The 16,278-nt window shown below is 43.7% G+C and overlaps 1 protein-coding gene across 1 annotated transcript in view; it reads left to right on the top strand.

Annotated features, from left to right (window-relative positions):
• gria1a (glutamate receptor, ionotropic, AMPA 1a) overlaps window positions 1-16,278 on the top strand; it is a 421,062-nt gene that overhangs the window by 94,397 nt on the left and 310,387 nt on the right. The window contains 1 exon segment of the mRNA XM_028813093.2: window positions 5,308-5,547. Coding sequence (XP_028668926.2) covers window positions 5,308-5,547 — 240 coding nt within the window.

Here is a 16,278-nt window from a genome sequence, read left to right as displayed (position 1 = left end):
TGTTGGATAATGACCGGCTGACTGACTGACTGACCATTCATTGGCCTTCTGACGTAATCTTACGTTTTCAGTCATGACACACGTCATGGCGCTATACTAAATAAAGATTGATTTGCTCATTAACATATATTAAAGAGAATAGGCATCAGCAGTAAGTGCTTTACAGAGCAAATCAGATTACAGAAATGTGAGTGACAATAATAATCTGATTTTATATTCTTTGGTGTATGCTAATGAGATAATCAATCTTTATCTAGAATAGTGTCTTTCACCACGTGTCTCATGACAGAAACAATAAGATTACAATAACAAAGATAGTAAAGGATACACGCCGAGACCAGTGAAGATTTATGTCAATCAGTGAAATCAATCAATTAATTTAGTATGGCAACATTTACCTTATGCACCATCACTGAGCAAATGAAATCACAATAACAAATAAAGATATTAAATGACATACGTCGAGACTAGTGAAGATTTAAATCAATCAAACTTTATAGCACCGTTCATGGACAGGTGTGCATCAGCAGTAGGTGCTCTACAGAGCAAATAAGGTTGCAATTCTGTAGGCCACATTAACATTCTGAGTCTGTGTTCTTTGATATATGCTAAAGAGCTAATCCATTTTAATTTAGTATAGCGCCATTCACAATGCGTTTCATAACAGAAACAATAAGATTACAATACCAAAGATATTAAAGTGTACACGCTGAGTCCTCTAAAGATTCATATCTATTAGTGAAATCAATTTTAATTTAATATAGCAACATTTAAATTTTGAACCATCACTGAGACAAAAAAAAATTACAACAAATAAAGATATTAAATGATACACACTGAGACCAGGAACGATTTATATCAATCGATGTTTATGTTATATAGTGCCATTCATGGACTGGTGTGCATCAGCAGTAGGTGCTTTACAGAGCAAATAAGGTTGCAACTGTGTAGGCCGCATTAATATTCTAAGCTTATGTTTTTTGATATATGCTAATGAGCCAATCAATCTTTCTTTAGTACTAGGGGGCTTCGCCCCCCGCTCGCTGCGCTCACCAACCCCCCCAGACTGCGCTATGCACCAGCCACATTGCATCTCTGCCACTCGCGTATGTGGATTTCACTTTCACCAAACAACAAATCTTGTAATTCTCGCAGATAGGCCTCTTCATTTTGAAAAAACGTTACGCTTCCCTGATGGCAACACGAACTGGACGATCTACAAGTCTCTGACTTAATGTTTTAATCCAAACAATATATTCGATCTCTTTTCGCTGTTCCATTATTTCACCAAGTAAAAATTTCCGTTTGTTTGCACTAATGCGATCTTTACTATCATTTCTTTGAGACTTTCGAATTTTCGTACTCCCATTCTCTCTCACCTGCTCTGCATGTGTATCGTGCCAACGTTTTTGAATTCTTTACAACGTTCTACTTTGGCATCTACTCACTAAAGATTCATATCAATCAGAGAAATCAATCTTAATTTAATACAGCAACATTTATGTTTTGCACTGTTACTGAGATAATAAAATCACAATAACAAATAAAGACATTAAATAATACACGCCGAGAGCGGTGAAGATTTAAATTATTCAATCTTTATGTTATATAGCACCGTTTGTGGACAGGTCGGCATCAGCAGTAGGCCAATCACAGAGCAAACTGTGTAGGCCGCATTAATATTCTAAGATTATGTTTTTTGGCATATGCCAATGATCCATTCAATCTTTCTTTAGTATAGCGCCATTCAGAATGTATCTAATGACAGAAACAAAAAGATTACAATATTAAAGATATTAAAGTGTACACGCTGAGTCCACTAAAGATTCATATCACTCTGAGAAATCAATTTTAATTTAATACAGCAACATTTATGTTTTGCACCGTCACTGAGACAATACAACTACAATAACAAATAGAGACATTAAATGATACACACTTAGACCAGGGACGATTTATGCCAATCGATCTTTATGTTATATAACGCCATTCATGGACAGGTGTGCATCAGCAGTAGGTGCTTTCTTCTTCTTCTTTCTGCTGCTCCCGTTAGGGGTTGCCACAGCGGATCATCTTCTTCCATATCTTCCTGTCCTCATCATCTTGCTCTGTTACACCCGTCACCTGCATGTCCTCTCTCACCACATCCATAAACCTCCTTTGATCCCCTTACCTGGCAGCTCTATCCTTATCACCCTTCTCCCAATATACCCAGCATCTCTCCTCTGCACATGTCCAAACCAACGCACTCTCGCCTCTCTGACTTTGTCTCCCAACCGTCCAACCTGAGCTGCCCCTCTAATGTCCTCATTTCTAATCCTGTCCCAAGAATCTCTTCTTATTTCGGCTGCTCTCTTTAGGGGTTGCCACAGAGGATCATCTTGTTCCATATCTTCTTGTCCTCGTCATCTTGCTCTGTTACACCCATCACCTGCATGTCCTCTTTCACCACATTTGTAAACCTTCTCTTAGGCCTTCCTTACCTGGCAGCTCTATCATTAGCACCCTTCTCCCAATATACCCAGCATCTCTCCTCTGCACATGTCCAAACCAACGCAATCTCGCCTTTCTGACTTTGTCTCCCAACCGTCCCTCCTGAGCTGACCCTCTAATGTCCTCATTTCTAATCCTGTCCCAAGAATCTTCTTCTTATTTTGGCTGCTCTCTTTAGGGGTTGCCACAGAGGATCATCTTGTTCCGTATCTTCCTGTCCTCTGCGTGTTGCTCATTTACATCCGCCACCTACATGTCCTCTCTCACCACATCCATAAACCTTCTCTTATGCCTTCCTCTGTTCCCCTTTCCTGACAGCTCTATCATTAGCACCCCTCGCCCAATATACCCAGCAACTCTCCTCTGCATGTGTGCAAACCAACGCAATCTCACTTCTCTGTCTTTGTCTCGCACTTGAGCTGACCCTCTAATGTCCTCGTTCCTAATCCTGTCCATCCTCGTCACACCCAATGCCAATCTTAGCATCTTTAACTCTGCTACCTCCATCTCTGTCTCCTGCTTTCTGGTCAGTGCCAACGTCTCCAACCCATAAAACATGGCTGGTCTCACTACCGTCCTGTAGGTCTTCCCTTTCACTCTTGCTGATACCCGTCACTCACAAATTACTCCTGACACTCTTCTTAAAAATAAGGTTGCAATTCTGTAGGCCACATTAACATTCTGAGTCTGTGTTCTTTGATATATACAATACAATACAATTTATTTATTTTTGTATAGCCCAAAATTACACAAGAAGTACCGCAATGAGCTTTAACAGGCCCTGCCTCTTGACAGCCCCCCAGCCTCGACTCTCTAAGAAGACAAGGAAAAACTCCCAAAAAAACCTTGTAGGGAAAAAATAGAAGAAACCTTGGGAAAGGCAGTTCAAAAAGAGACCCCTTACCAGGTAGATGGGGCATGCAGTGGGTGTCACAGAGAAGGGGGTCAATACAATACAATACACAGAACAGAACAAATCCTCAATACAGTATAAAAATAAAAATTTTACAAGTACAGAGCAGAATTTAACAGTAGATGATATCCCATAATATGATTTGGATTTGTTCAGAGTCCTGGAGACCTCAGTCATCAAGCTGCCTCCCCCTATTGGCCATTCCATAGCTGAGTCAGTGCCGGGCAAGCCAATTTGATAAAAGGACCCCACTACCTGATGATTCCTGCGATCCTCCATCAGAGATGACTTTACCTTAGGTAGGCAAAACAACTTGGCAGGTGGCCGTGGCACCAAGTGCCACATTTGAGTACCGAGAAGAGAAACAGAATAGGTGAGTGTTAGGAACAAATTCTAACTATCATGTTAGTTATCTTTTAGTGCTAATGACTAACAACAGAGATGCAGTCTGTACATTTAATCAGCAGCTCTAGTCAGGGTGTGCTAAACTGAAGTTGTGAGTCTTCAGCCGGGATTTAAAAGCTGAGACCGAAGGGGCATCTCTTATAGTAGCAGGCAGACCACTGCACAGTTTAGGGGTCCTGTAACTAAAAGTTCGACCTCCCATTGTTATTTTATTGATCCTTGGAATCATAAGCAGACCAGCATCTTGACATCTTAATGTGCGCTCTGGTTTGTAAGTCATGATAAGTTCAGACAAGTAAGCCGGACCTCGACCATTTAATGCTTTATATGTTAAAAGGAGGATTTTGAAATCTGCCCTAAACTTAAACCGGGAGCCAGTGTAAGGATTTAAGAACTGGAGTTATGTGTTCGTATTTTCTTGTTCTTGTAATAATTCTTGCAGCAGCATTTTGGATTAACTGAAGGCTGTATAGAGAACAGTTTGAACATCCAGTGAACACCGCACTGCAGTAGTCAATCCTACTAGAAATATGCTGATATGCTAATGAGCGAATCCATTTTTTTAATATAGCGCCATTCACAATAAAAATACAATGACAAGTGAATTTATTAAAAAAAGATGTGCAACAATAATTTGCTGTTCATTTTATTTAGCATCATTCATATCATGTCTCGTCACTAAAGCCTTTCCAGTTTCAAAAGTGTGATTAAAGAGTGACATTATAGCGCCTTCAGAAAGTTCTCAGACCCCCTTCACTTTCTTCACTTTTTATTATACTGCAGCCTCGTGCCTAGAATCATTTCAGTTCAGTTTTTCCTTCATCAAACAACATTCAATATCCCGGAATGAGAAAGCATTTTAGACATTTAAGGAAATGTATTAAAAGTAGAAGACTGAAATGTTTCACTGGCACAAACATTCAGACCCTTTGCTGTACCACTTGACCTGCGGCTCAGGTGCATCTCATTCTATTGACGTAACAAGATGTGAAACACGTGAAGGTGTCTGAATGCTTTCTGTAGGTGCTGTAAATTAAAATTCAGAGAACGTCTGTTTTATATTTATGTCAGCCAAGCTATTTTTATTTTTATATAGCGCCATTCCCAGCATGTGTCATTAGAGACCGTGTAAGGCGGCGAGTGCTTCTTGGCATGAGGTCCCTCCATCAGAAAGTCTCTGACCACTGTGAGTGGTGTGCCCACACACCCGTGTGACGTCAGCTGAGCTCTGTCTGTGTCAGCCCCTAGCACTACACATGTCAACACGTCACTTCATACACGTGGGTTCGGCGTAGAGCTCGGCGAGAATCAAATTCAAGTGTTGCTTTCTTGGAACTTTCTGGAATGTTTTTCTTTTTTTGGCCAATTTGGTTGAGCGTAAACCGCGCATATGGAAGGTCCAACTTTTTCATGTTGATCTGTGCCGACTTTGTGATTATTAAATTGTTCTTTTCCAAACGCTTCCCTCACTTCCCGTTTTTCCCTTTTTCTCCCAGTCTGTTCACAGTTTTCAAAAGGAGTCTACGCCATCATTGGATTGTATGACAAAAAGACAGTCAACATGCTCATGTCCTTCTGCGGAGCTCTCCACGTCTGCTTTGTCACCCCAAGTTTCCCAATTGAAACTTCCAACCAGTTTGTCATCCAGCTACGACCGGAATTGCAGGACGCCCTCATCAGCGTGATCGATCATTACAAGTGGAGCAAATTTATATACATTTACGACGCAGATGCAGGTAAGTGTTGGCTATTCATCTTATTTGCTGGTTTGTCTATTGCTAACCAGGCTGGAGTTCAAAGAATTCTTCCAGCCTAATGGTGAGTCACGTATTTGAGGTCACCAGTTGGGAATTAAGGAACAGGGCATATAGGACTGAATCTAGGAAACACTCTGTTATTCCAAGCATTTTGATTTGACGTCCTCTTTATTAATCCCTGAGAGGGTCAAGCAAAATGACTCCTTTATATTAACTCACTCAAAACATTACCATATGCAAGCTTTCAAGGCAACTCAGGCTCTTTCATCAGGCAAGACGTAATTGAATTTTTCAAAGTGTTTCAAGATTTGGGGTTATAGGTGACACGGGGGGACACGGTTCTTGTTGTGTTTGTATTTTTTTATTCCAGAAAGTTTATTACTGGGCATGGAATAGCTCTTCATATTTGAGGGTCTGTTGTTAGGGGAGTATATCCGTTCATTAAGCTCCTGCAAGTTGTTTATCCGGTCTGTTGAGTCTGAGCAGATACAGTTGTAACGTGTTGTTTGGCTGAAAATGAAGGAGCGTCTTACAGTGCATCCGGAAAGTATAGGGTTGAGCTTCCATGCTCAGTTCCCGTGGCCCCAGTACAAACAGGGCAGCTGCCCTCTCGTTGTCCGGGGAAGGCGTAGTCCCTTTCCCGATCCTTCCAGGCGTCCCGGCTGGGCACAGCTCCCAGCCACTCGCCACAATAGATATATATATATATATACAATGCACCCGGAAAGTATTCACAGCGCATCACTTTTTCCACATTTTGTTATGTTACAGCCTTATTCCAAAATGGATTCAATTCATTTTTTTCCTCAGAATTCTACACACAACACCCCATAATGACAACGTGAAAAAGTTTACTTGAGGTTTTTGCAGATTTATTAAAAATAAAAAAATTGAGAAAGCACATGTACATAAGTATTCACAGCCTTTGCCATGAAGCTCCAAATTGAGCTCAGGTGCCTCCTGTTTCCCCTGATCATCCTTGAGATGTTTCTGCAGCTTCATTGGAGTCCACCTGTGGTAAATTCAGTTGACTGGACATGATTTGGAAAGGCACACACCTCTCTATATGAGGTCCCACAGCTGACAGTTCATGTCAGAGCACAAACCAAGCATGAAGTCAAAGGAATTGTCTGCAGACCTCCAAGACAGGATTGTCTCGAGGCACAAATCTGGGGAAGGTTACAGAAAAATTTTTGCTGCTTTGAAGGTCCCAATGAGCACAGTGGCCTCCATCATCCGTAAGTGGAAGAAGTTCGAAACCACCAGGACTCTTCCTAGAGCTGGCCAGCCATCTAAACTGAGTGATCCAGGGAGAAGGGCCTTAGTCAGGGAGGTGACCAAAAACCCGATGGTCACTCTGTCAGAGCTCCAGAGGTCCTCTGTGCAGAGAGGAGAACCTTCCAGAAGGACAACCATCCCTGCAGCAATCCACCAATCAGGCCTGTATGGTAGAGTGGCCAGACGGAAGCCACTCCTTAGTAAAAGGCACATGGCAGCCCGCCTGGAGTTTGCCAAAAGGCACCTGAAGGACTCTCAGACCATGAGAAAGAAAATTCTCTGGTCTGATGAGACAAAGATTGAACTCTTTGGTGTAAATGCCAGTTGTCATGTTTGGAGGAAACCAGGCACCGCTCATCACCAGGCCAATACCATCCCTACAGTGAAGCATGGTGGTGGCAGCATCATGCTGTGGGGATGTTTTTCAGCGGCAGGGACTGGGAGACTAGTCAGGATAAAGGGAAAGATGACTGCAGCAATGTACAGAGACATCCTGGATGAAAACCTGCTCCAGAGCGCTCTTGACCTCAGACTGGGGCGACGGTTCATCTTTCAGCAGGACAACGACCCTAAGCACACAGCCAAGATATCAAAGGAGTGGCTTCAGGACAACTCTGTGAATGTCCTTGAGTGGCCCAGTCAGAGCCCAGACTTGAATCCGATTGAACATCTCTGGAGAGATCTTAAAATGGCTGTGCACCGACGCTTCCCATCCAACCTGATGGAGCTTGAGAGGTGCTGCAAAGAGGAATGGGCCAAACTGGCCAAGGATAGGTGTGCCAAGCTTGTGGCATCATATTCAAAAAGACTTGAGGCTGTAATTGCTGCCAAAGGTGCATCGACAAAGTATTGAGCAAAGGCTGTGAATACTTATGTAATGGGATTTCTCAGTTTTTTTATTTTTAATAAATTTGCAAAAGCCTCAAGTAAACTTTTTTCACGTTGTCATTATGGGGTGTTGTGTGTAGAATTCTGAGGAAAAAAATGAATTTAATCCATTTTGGAATAAGGCTGTAACATAACAAAATGTGGAAAAAGTGATGCTCTGTGAATACTTTCCAGATGCACTGTATACGTTTGGGGTGGAAGAGAGAGAGCAGAGACAGTGTTGACCTTGTCAGGAGGTTTACTTACCTCGAACTTCATGTTTTTAGTTCAAATCCCACTGCTGACACCATTTGGCCACAAGATAGTCACTTCAGCTGCCTGTGCTACAGTTGGAAAACCAAAAAGGAAATTGAATTTACTTATCTCAGCAGTGACATTCATGTCTCTGGTGACTCTTCCTATGAAGTCAGTAAATGGGTTGGGAGAGTATGAGGGGTCATGAAGTAACTGGAAAGGGGTGTGTGGTACTCCCGATATCTCTGCAAATGTCGAAGGTCCAAGTCTTTTGAATCTTGGTGCTACCTGTTTGTGAAACATGGACGCTGTCCAGTGACCTGAGATGAAGACTGGACTCCTTCAGTACTGTTTCTCTTCAGAGAATCCTTGGGTACCACATGAGACACATGACCTGCATTGTGATGGACCATCAGTTATGGCACTTGTAAGACTGAGTGAAGAGTCGGAGTGTCTGGGCTGGCGAGTGTCCTGATTAAAACCAACATCCAGGCCTTTAATGATCTCTTGGGCACAGCCATCAGCAGTGTGTCTGTCTGAGGAGAGAATGTTGACCTCATCGAGAGGTTTACTTACCTCGGCAGTGACATTCATGTCTCTGGTGACTCTTCCTATGAAGTCAGTAGACGGATTGGGAGAGCATGGGGGAGTCATGAGGTCGCTGGAAAGGGGTGTGTGGCACTCCTGATATCTCTGCAAAAGGACAAGGTCCAAGTCTTTAGAGTCCTGGTGCTCCCTGTTTGTGAGACATGAACACTATCCAGTGACCTGAGATGAAGACTGGACTCCTTCAGTGCTGTGTCTCATTAGAGAATCCTAGGGTATCGCTGGTTTGACTTTGTGTTGCTCACGGAGTCCTGAATGAGCCACATGACCTGCATCGTGACAGAGTGTCAGCTACGCCAATATAGCCATGTGGTGCGATGCCCCGAGGGTCATCCTCATTTTTGAGGACCAGAGTGGCTGGACCAGGCCAAGGGGACGTCTATTTAACACCTGGCTACGGGAAATAGAGGGCCATTTCCAGTGAGTGGGACTGGACCGCCTGTCTGTGTTGTTTGGGGGCGTGGGGGGGTTGCCAACTGTTTCGTCATGTGGTGGGTATGGCAACACGTTGTACCAGTGCATGCTCAACCAACCTGACCTGACCTGGACGCTACCACTTCCTAGGTAGGACCATCTGCCTGTTGGTTTGTGAAAAACAGAAGTTGCTCGGGTGTTATCTTTCAGTTGAATGGCGGTCTCAAGGAAGCTGACTTCTGTTTTTGAGTGAATAAGCTTCGGCTTTATGTTGGGGTGGAAAGAGTTATATTCGTTATGAAAATGGAGGAGGCCCTTCTCACTGGCAGTCCAGATTATGAAGGTGTCATCTGTGTGACGGAGACGCAGCGTTGGTTTTAATACGCACATTTAATATGCACGTCCTCCTCCAACTTTGCCGTAAACAGTGTTCGCATAGTGAGGTGCAAACTGACAGTCCCCACATTGAAGTCTTCTCCAAATGATAATAAGTTGTGTGTCCAAGTGAATTTTATTATTTGTATAACTGACTCCATGGTGGTGTTTAAAATCCGTTGCACATGCCAATTTGCCATCGTCATGGAGGATGTTTGTGTAAAGTGCCTCAACATCCATTGAGGCCAGTAAGGTTCCCCCAGGTAAGGGGCCTATAGCAGACAGTTTTTTATTTTTAAGAAATTAGGGATGTCCTGGATGTAGCTGGTTGTATTGCGGTTGAGGGGTTGAAGGATGTGGTCACATTTTCTGTAGATAGATAGATAGATAGATAGATAGATAGATAGATAGATAGATAGATAGATAGATAGATAGATAGATAGATAGATAGATAGATAGATAGATAGATAGATAGATAGATAGATACTTTATTAATCCCAAGGGGAAATTTACATACTCCAGCAGCAGCATACTCATAAAAAAACAATATTAAATTAAAGAGTGATAACAATGCAGGTATACAGACAGACAATAACTTTGTATAATGTTAACGTTTAACCTCCCCGGGTGGAATTGAAGAGTCACATAGTGTGATGGAGGAACGATCTCCTCAGTCTGTCAGTGGAGCAGGACAGTGACAGCAGTCTGTCGCTGAAGCTGCTCCTCTGTCTGGAGATGATCCTGTTCAGTGGATGCAGTGAATTCTCCATGATTGACAGGAGTCTGCTCAGCGCCCGTCGCTCTGCCATGGATGTCCATCTGTCCGGCTCCATGCCTACAACAGAGCCTGCCTTCCTCACCAGTTTGTCCAGGCGTGAGGCGTCCCTCTTCTTTATGCTGCCTCCCCAGCACACCACAACCATCTGATAGAACATCTGCAGGATCCTATTGCCCAATTTATCATCCAGCTGCACTCCCAGGTATTTATAGGTCTGCACCCTCTGCACACAGTCACCTCTGATGATCACGGGGTCCATGAGGGGTCTGGTCCTCCTAAAATCTACCACCAGCTCCTTGGTTTTGCTGGCGTTCAGGTGTAGGTGGTTTGAGTCGCACCATTTAACAAAGTCATTGATTAGGTTCCTATACTCCTCCTCCTGCCCACTCCTGATGCAGCCCACAATAGCAGTGTCGTCAGCGAACTTTTGCACGTGGCAGGACTCTGAGTTGTATTGGAAGTCCGATGTATATAGGCTGAACAGGACCGGAGAAAGTACAGTCCCCTGCGGCGCTCCTGTGCTGCTGACCACAATGTTAGACCTGCAGTTCCCGAGACGCACATACTGAGGTCTGTCTGTAAGATAGTCCACGATCCATGCCACCAGGTATGAATCTACTCCCATCTCTGTCAGCTTGTCCCTAAGGAGCAGAGGTTGGATGGTGTTGAAGGTGCTAGAGAAGTCCAGAAACATAATTCTTACTGCACCACTGCCTCTGTCCAAGTGGGAGAGGGATCGGTGTAGCATATAGATTATGGCATCTTCCGCTCCCACCTTCTCCTGGTCATCAAACTGCAGAGGTTCGAGGGCGTGGTGGACCTGTGTCCTCAGGTGGTGAAGCAGCAGCCTCTCCATGGTCTTCATCACATGTGACATCAGAGCGACAGGCCGGAAGTCATTCAGCTCACTAGGACATGATACCTTTGGGACTGAGGTGATGCAAGATGTTTTCCAAAGCCTCGGGTCTCTACCCTGTTCCAGGCTCAGGTTGAAGATGCGCTGTAGAGGACCCCCCAGCTCCAACGCACAGACCTTCAGCAGTCATGCGATACTCCATCTGGACCCACTGGTTTGCTGGCATGAAGTTTCCTCAGCTCTCTGCTTACCTGGGCTGCTGTAATTATGGGTGGGGGGAAACTCTCTCCTATGCTGGTATCAGCAGAAGGATGGGTGGAAGGTGCGATACTCCGAGATGAGAGTGGGTTAGGGTGGTCAAACCTGTTAAAGAAGTTGTTTATCAGGTTTGCTCTCTCCACATCTCTCTCGATGGTGGCACCCCGCTTCGAGCTGCAACAAGTGATGATCTTCATCCCATCCCACACTTCCTTCATTGTGTTATTCTGTAACTTCTGCTCCAGCGTTCTCCTGTACTGCTCTTTCGCCGCCCTGAGCTGGACTCGGAGTTCCTTCTGCACGCGCTTGAGCTCATGCTGATCACCACCTTTAAAAGCCCTTTTCTTCTGGTTCAAATGGCCCTTGATGTCACTTGTAATCCATGGTTTGTTGTTAGAGTAGCAGTATACTGTTCTTACTGGAACTACAATGTCCATACAGAAGTTGATGTAGTCAGTAGAATGAATGAATGAATTCATGAATGTGTCTCAAACCCGTCCGGTTTCACATTGAAAACAACCATATATGGGATCTGCTAATCAACCTCATACATATGCAATCAGGACGCTGCGGACCTGCTATGTTTATTTTTGCAGACTGGAGACTACATTTGCATACAATACTCCAGAAGAGGCCTCACCAATACATTATAAAGGTTGGGCATATGTGGAATATGCTAATCAACCTCATGCATAGGTAATCATGTCTTTATGGACCTGGCTTTGTTCACAGGAGGACAGTGGGCAGTAGTGGCTAAGGTTTTGGACTTCAAACCCTGAGGTTGTGGGTTCAAATCCCACTATTGACACCAGCATGAGACCCTGAGCAAGTCACTTGACCCGCCTGTGCTCCAATGGGAAAACCAAAAAGAAATGGAACCAACTGTTTCATAAATGTTGTAAGTCGCCTTGAATAAGGACATCAGCCGAATAAGTGAATGTAAAAGTAATGCTGGAAGAGAAGAGGGCCTTCAGAAAGTGGTGCCACAAACCTGGACACTGACAATCTGTATTCTGTCGCCTTAATGGGACCCTTCAACTGGAACCAAGTGGCCTGGCCTGCAATGCCTCCTCCATCAAGCTTTACAGCAGGCAATATGCAGGCTGGAAGAGAGCGTTCTCTTCTCTCTGGTTTCCTCTCCCAATCCAAAGAAGATATGCCGGTTAGGTGGATGGGCGACACTAAATTAGTCCCGGTGTGTGTTCAGTGTGTGTGTGTGTATGACGGACCTGCCTCCCTCTCTGGGGTTTGCTCCAGCCTTGCGCCCCTATGCTAGCTGGGAATGCCTCCAGCACCCCCTCGGGTGTCCCTCGTCTGGATTGAGCAGGCTAGACAATGACATGACGTGACAGTCAGGCTGGATTTGTTCAGCTCTATTTGAAGGTCATTCTGACAACATGAATTTTATTCAAATCTGTCCATTTTTCAGTCTTGCTTACCCCTGTTCAGAGTCACCTATCCCAAATAAAATAGTGCAGATGATATCACATGGAATTCGCCCTATAGAAGGCCGAAACGAATCCTCCGATGAGGCGGTCTTGTAGTAAAACCCCTTGTGGGATGACTTCATTCAATTCAGCAAGTCATTTCATGCCATATGAATGTGGAAGTGCCCTTAAATTGAGAGGCAGCGTGCGATTTAATTGAACATGGCAGAACACATGTGCAGAAGTGGAGCCAAGGCTTTAATAAAAGAGGACGTCGTTGAAGCGCGGTAAACAAAAGGAACTAGGATAACAGATTTGGGTCACCAGCGGGGTCACATATCGATGTGCAGGAGTGGATTTGGTGACCGATGCGCTCCCGTGTTACGCTAATGTGCTTGCGTTTTCGCTTCTGTGCTCCACACTCTGTGAAGCTGACCTTTGATCTCCGGTGCCTAGAGATGTGATCTTAGACAGGGCATATAAAATATAATATAAAAAAATATATATAAAAACTAATAGCAAAAAAAAAACAACAAGGAAGGATAGACAATGAAGAGGATGGTGATGTCCACTTTTTTTGTTGTTTTTGTTCTTTATTTTGCCTTATACAATTTCTTGTATTAGGAATTTGTTAGTTTTCGCATACCCCTTGGGGTCAGAGCGCAGGGCCAGCCATTGTACAGCGCCCCTGGAGCAATTGAAGGTTAAGGGCCTTGCTCAAGGGCCCAGCAGAGTAGAATCTCTTTTGGCAGTGGCGGGGATTTGAACCGGCAACCTTTTGGATACCAGCACAGATCCTTAGCCTCAGAGTCACCACTCTACTACACACCACTTCAGAAAGGTCTCACTTATTTAAAGGGATGTGGTCAAGGTGGCAGTTCAGCTTCTATTTATTTATTTATTTTTATTTTTTTCCACCAACCAGTAAATGTTAGCAGATATAGGGACTGTAACCATATCTCCCTTTTAGAACATTAGAACACTCTAGACGAGAACAGGCCATTCAGCCCAACAAGCTCGCCAGTCCTATCCACTTATTTCTTCCAAGAAAACATCAAGTCGAGTTTTGAAAGACCCTAACGTCTTACTGTCTACCATACTACTTGGTAGCTTATTCCAAGTTTCTATCGTTCTTTGTGTAAAGAAAAACTTCCTAATGTTTGTGCAAAATTTACCCTTAACACTGTGTCCCCGTGTTCTTGATGAACTCATTTTAAAATAACAGTCTCGATCCACTGGACTAATTTCCTTCATAATTTTAAACACTTCAATCATGTCACCTCTTAATCTTCTTTTTAAACTGTAAAGGCTCAGCTCTTTTAATCTTTCCTCATAATTCAAACCCTGTAGCCCTGGACTCAGTCTAGTCGCTCTTCTCTGGACCTTTTCTAGTGCTGCTATGTCCTTTTTGTAGCCTGGAGACCAAAACTGCACACAGGACTCCAGATGAGGCCTCACCAGTGTGTTATAAAGGTTGAGCAGAACCTCCTTGGACTTGTACTCCACACATCAAGGTGCTATATAACCTGACATTCTGTTAACCTTTTTAATGGCTTCTGAACACTGTCGGGAAGTCGATAGCTTAGAGTCCACTATGACTCCTAAATCCTTCTCATAAGGTGTACTCTCTATTTTCCGACTGCCCATTGTGTATTCAAACCTAACATTTTTACTTCCAATGTGTAATACTTTACATTTACTGACATTAAATTTCATCTGCCACAAATCTGCCTAAGCCTGTAATGCTATCCAATCCTTCTGTAATGAAATAACGGATTCTAAATTATCTGCTAATCCACCTATCTTGGTATCATCTGCAAACTTAACCAGCCTGTTACTTATATTCCTATCTAAATCATTTATAAATATTAAAAATAGCAGCGGCCCCAGCACTGACCCCTGCTGGTCACCACTCTTAACATCAGCCAGTTCTGATGAGGTTCCTCGCACCATCACCCTCTGCTTCCTGTGTCTGAGCCAATTCTGCACCCATCTACAAACATCACCCTGAACTGCCACCTCTTTTAATTTGATGCCCAACCTCTCATGTGGCACCTTATCAAATGCTTTCTGAAAGCCCAGATAAATAATATCATCTGCTCCACTTTGGTCGTATCCTTTTGTTGCCTCCTCATAGAATTCCAGCATGTTAGTAAAACACGACCTCCCTCTTCTGAACCCATGCTGACTGCTCAGAATAACTCCTGTCCTTGCCAGGTGTTGCTCGATCTTATCCTTAATAATTCCTTCCATTAATTTTCCTGTGATGCATGTTAAGCTTACTGGCCTATAGTTGCTTGGATCTGCCCTGTCACCCTTTTTATATAATGGGATGATATTTGCCATTTTCCAGTCCTCCGGAATCTCTCCAGTGCGCAGTGACTTCTTAAAAATATGCGTCAAGGGTTTATATCTGTACTCACTAGCCTCCTTAAGAACACGAGGATAAATATTACCTGGTCCTGGTGATTTAATCTGAGCAGTACTTCTCCCTCTACAATTTCCAAATCCTTCAGTACCTCCTTAGTAGTCGCGATTACCTCAGACACAATAAAGCCCAACACGATTCTGGGTTTAAATAAAAAAGATATCAATTTGTCTAAAGTACCCTTACAATAATCACCAATCAAAAAATTATTAAGCAATACACAATTCAGTCAAATTCTTCCTCCTTCCTTCGTGCAGGAACGTCACCCACCGCCTCCAGACTCTGACTCCCGGATGTGACGAGGTGGGCTTCATTTCAAGAAGAACCTGGGACTTCTTTCAGTGTCACCTCATTGCCTGTTGGTGGCTCTTCCAGGTCACGTGGAATCCAGTGATTGACCTCCCCTGACAGCGCCCTCTGGTGGTACCTAAGGACCCTGACAGGGCTTCACAACCACACTACATTTCCCATGCAGCCCTGTGGGTGTCCTGATTAGGGTCAGCCTCAAGGAACACTGCCACCTTCTGTCTGGGGGTATGAACTGCTCCCAGAATGCACATTCCGCCATTCTATTGACTATATACCAATCCCACCCGGGATGAGGATTATAGGGTATTCTGGATGGGTTGTGTCTGCAGTCCTGTGATCTTTCCATTGTGGTGTCCTGTCCGGGCAAAAATTCCATCTCCATCCCGGTTGGGATGCCCATTTTTTTCTCTATGGCATTTACAGGACTGGTAAAAATAAATTCATTTTGATCTAAAAACAGTAGATCAGAGCAAAATTCAGATTTTAATGCTGCCATTTTTTTTGTTCTGGAGTTCCCTCTATGTGGCTTAAGCTGGACCAAAAAAAATTGAGATATCACCATTGTTCAATTTGAGCTTTATGGATTGTGATAAAATATCTCTGGGGGTTTAGGAGCACAGATGGTCTCATTTGTACCGTTTTATTGGTCTGCATCATTATAGGGGGGGCTTCACAACTGCATATGCAAGTGGAATCAAGCCAAGCCAAGCCAAGTCAAGTCCAGTGACTTTATTGTCACACCATCCATACAACACATTGCAACATACAGTGGCACAAAATAACATTTGATAAAACCACAGTGCCACATACACTTAATCACAGGAGAAGTGCAAGACAGGTAGAGAACTATGCCATGGTA

Source organism: Erpetoichthys calabaricus, chromosome 11 (genome assembly GCF_900747795.2).
Source record: "Erpetoichthys calabaricus chromosome 11, fErpCal1.3, whole genome shotgun sequence".
Lineage (NCBI taxonomy): Eukaryota > Metazoa > Chordata > Cladistia > Polypteriformes > Polypteridae > Erpetoichthys > Erpetoichthys calabaricus.
The sequence above is the reverse complement of the archived record's forward strand: the minus strand, read 5'-3'. Positions and strand labels throughout refer to the sequence as shown.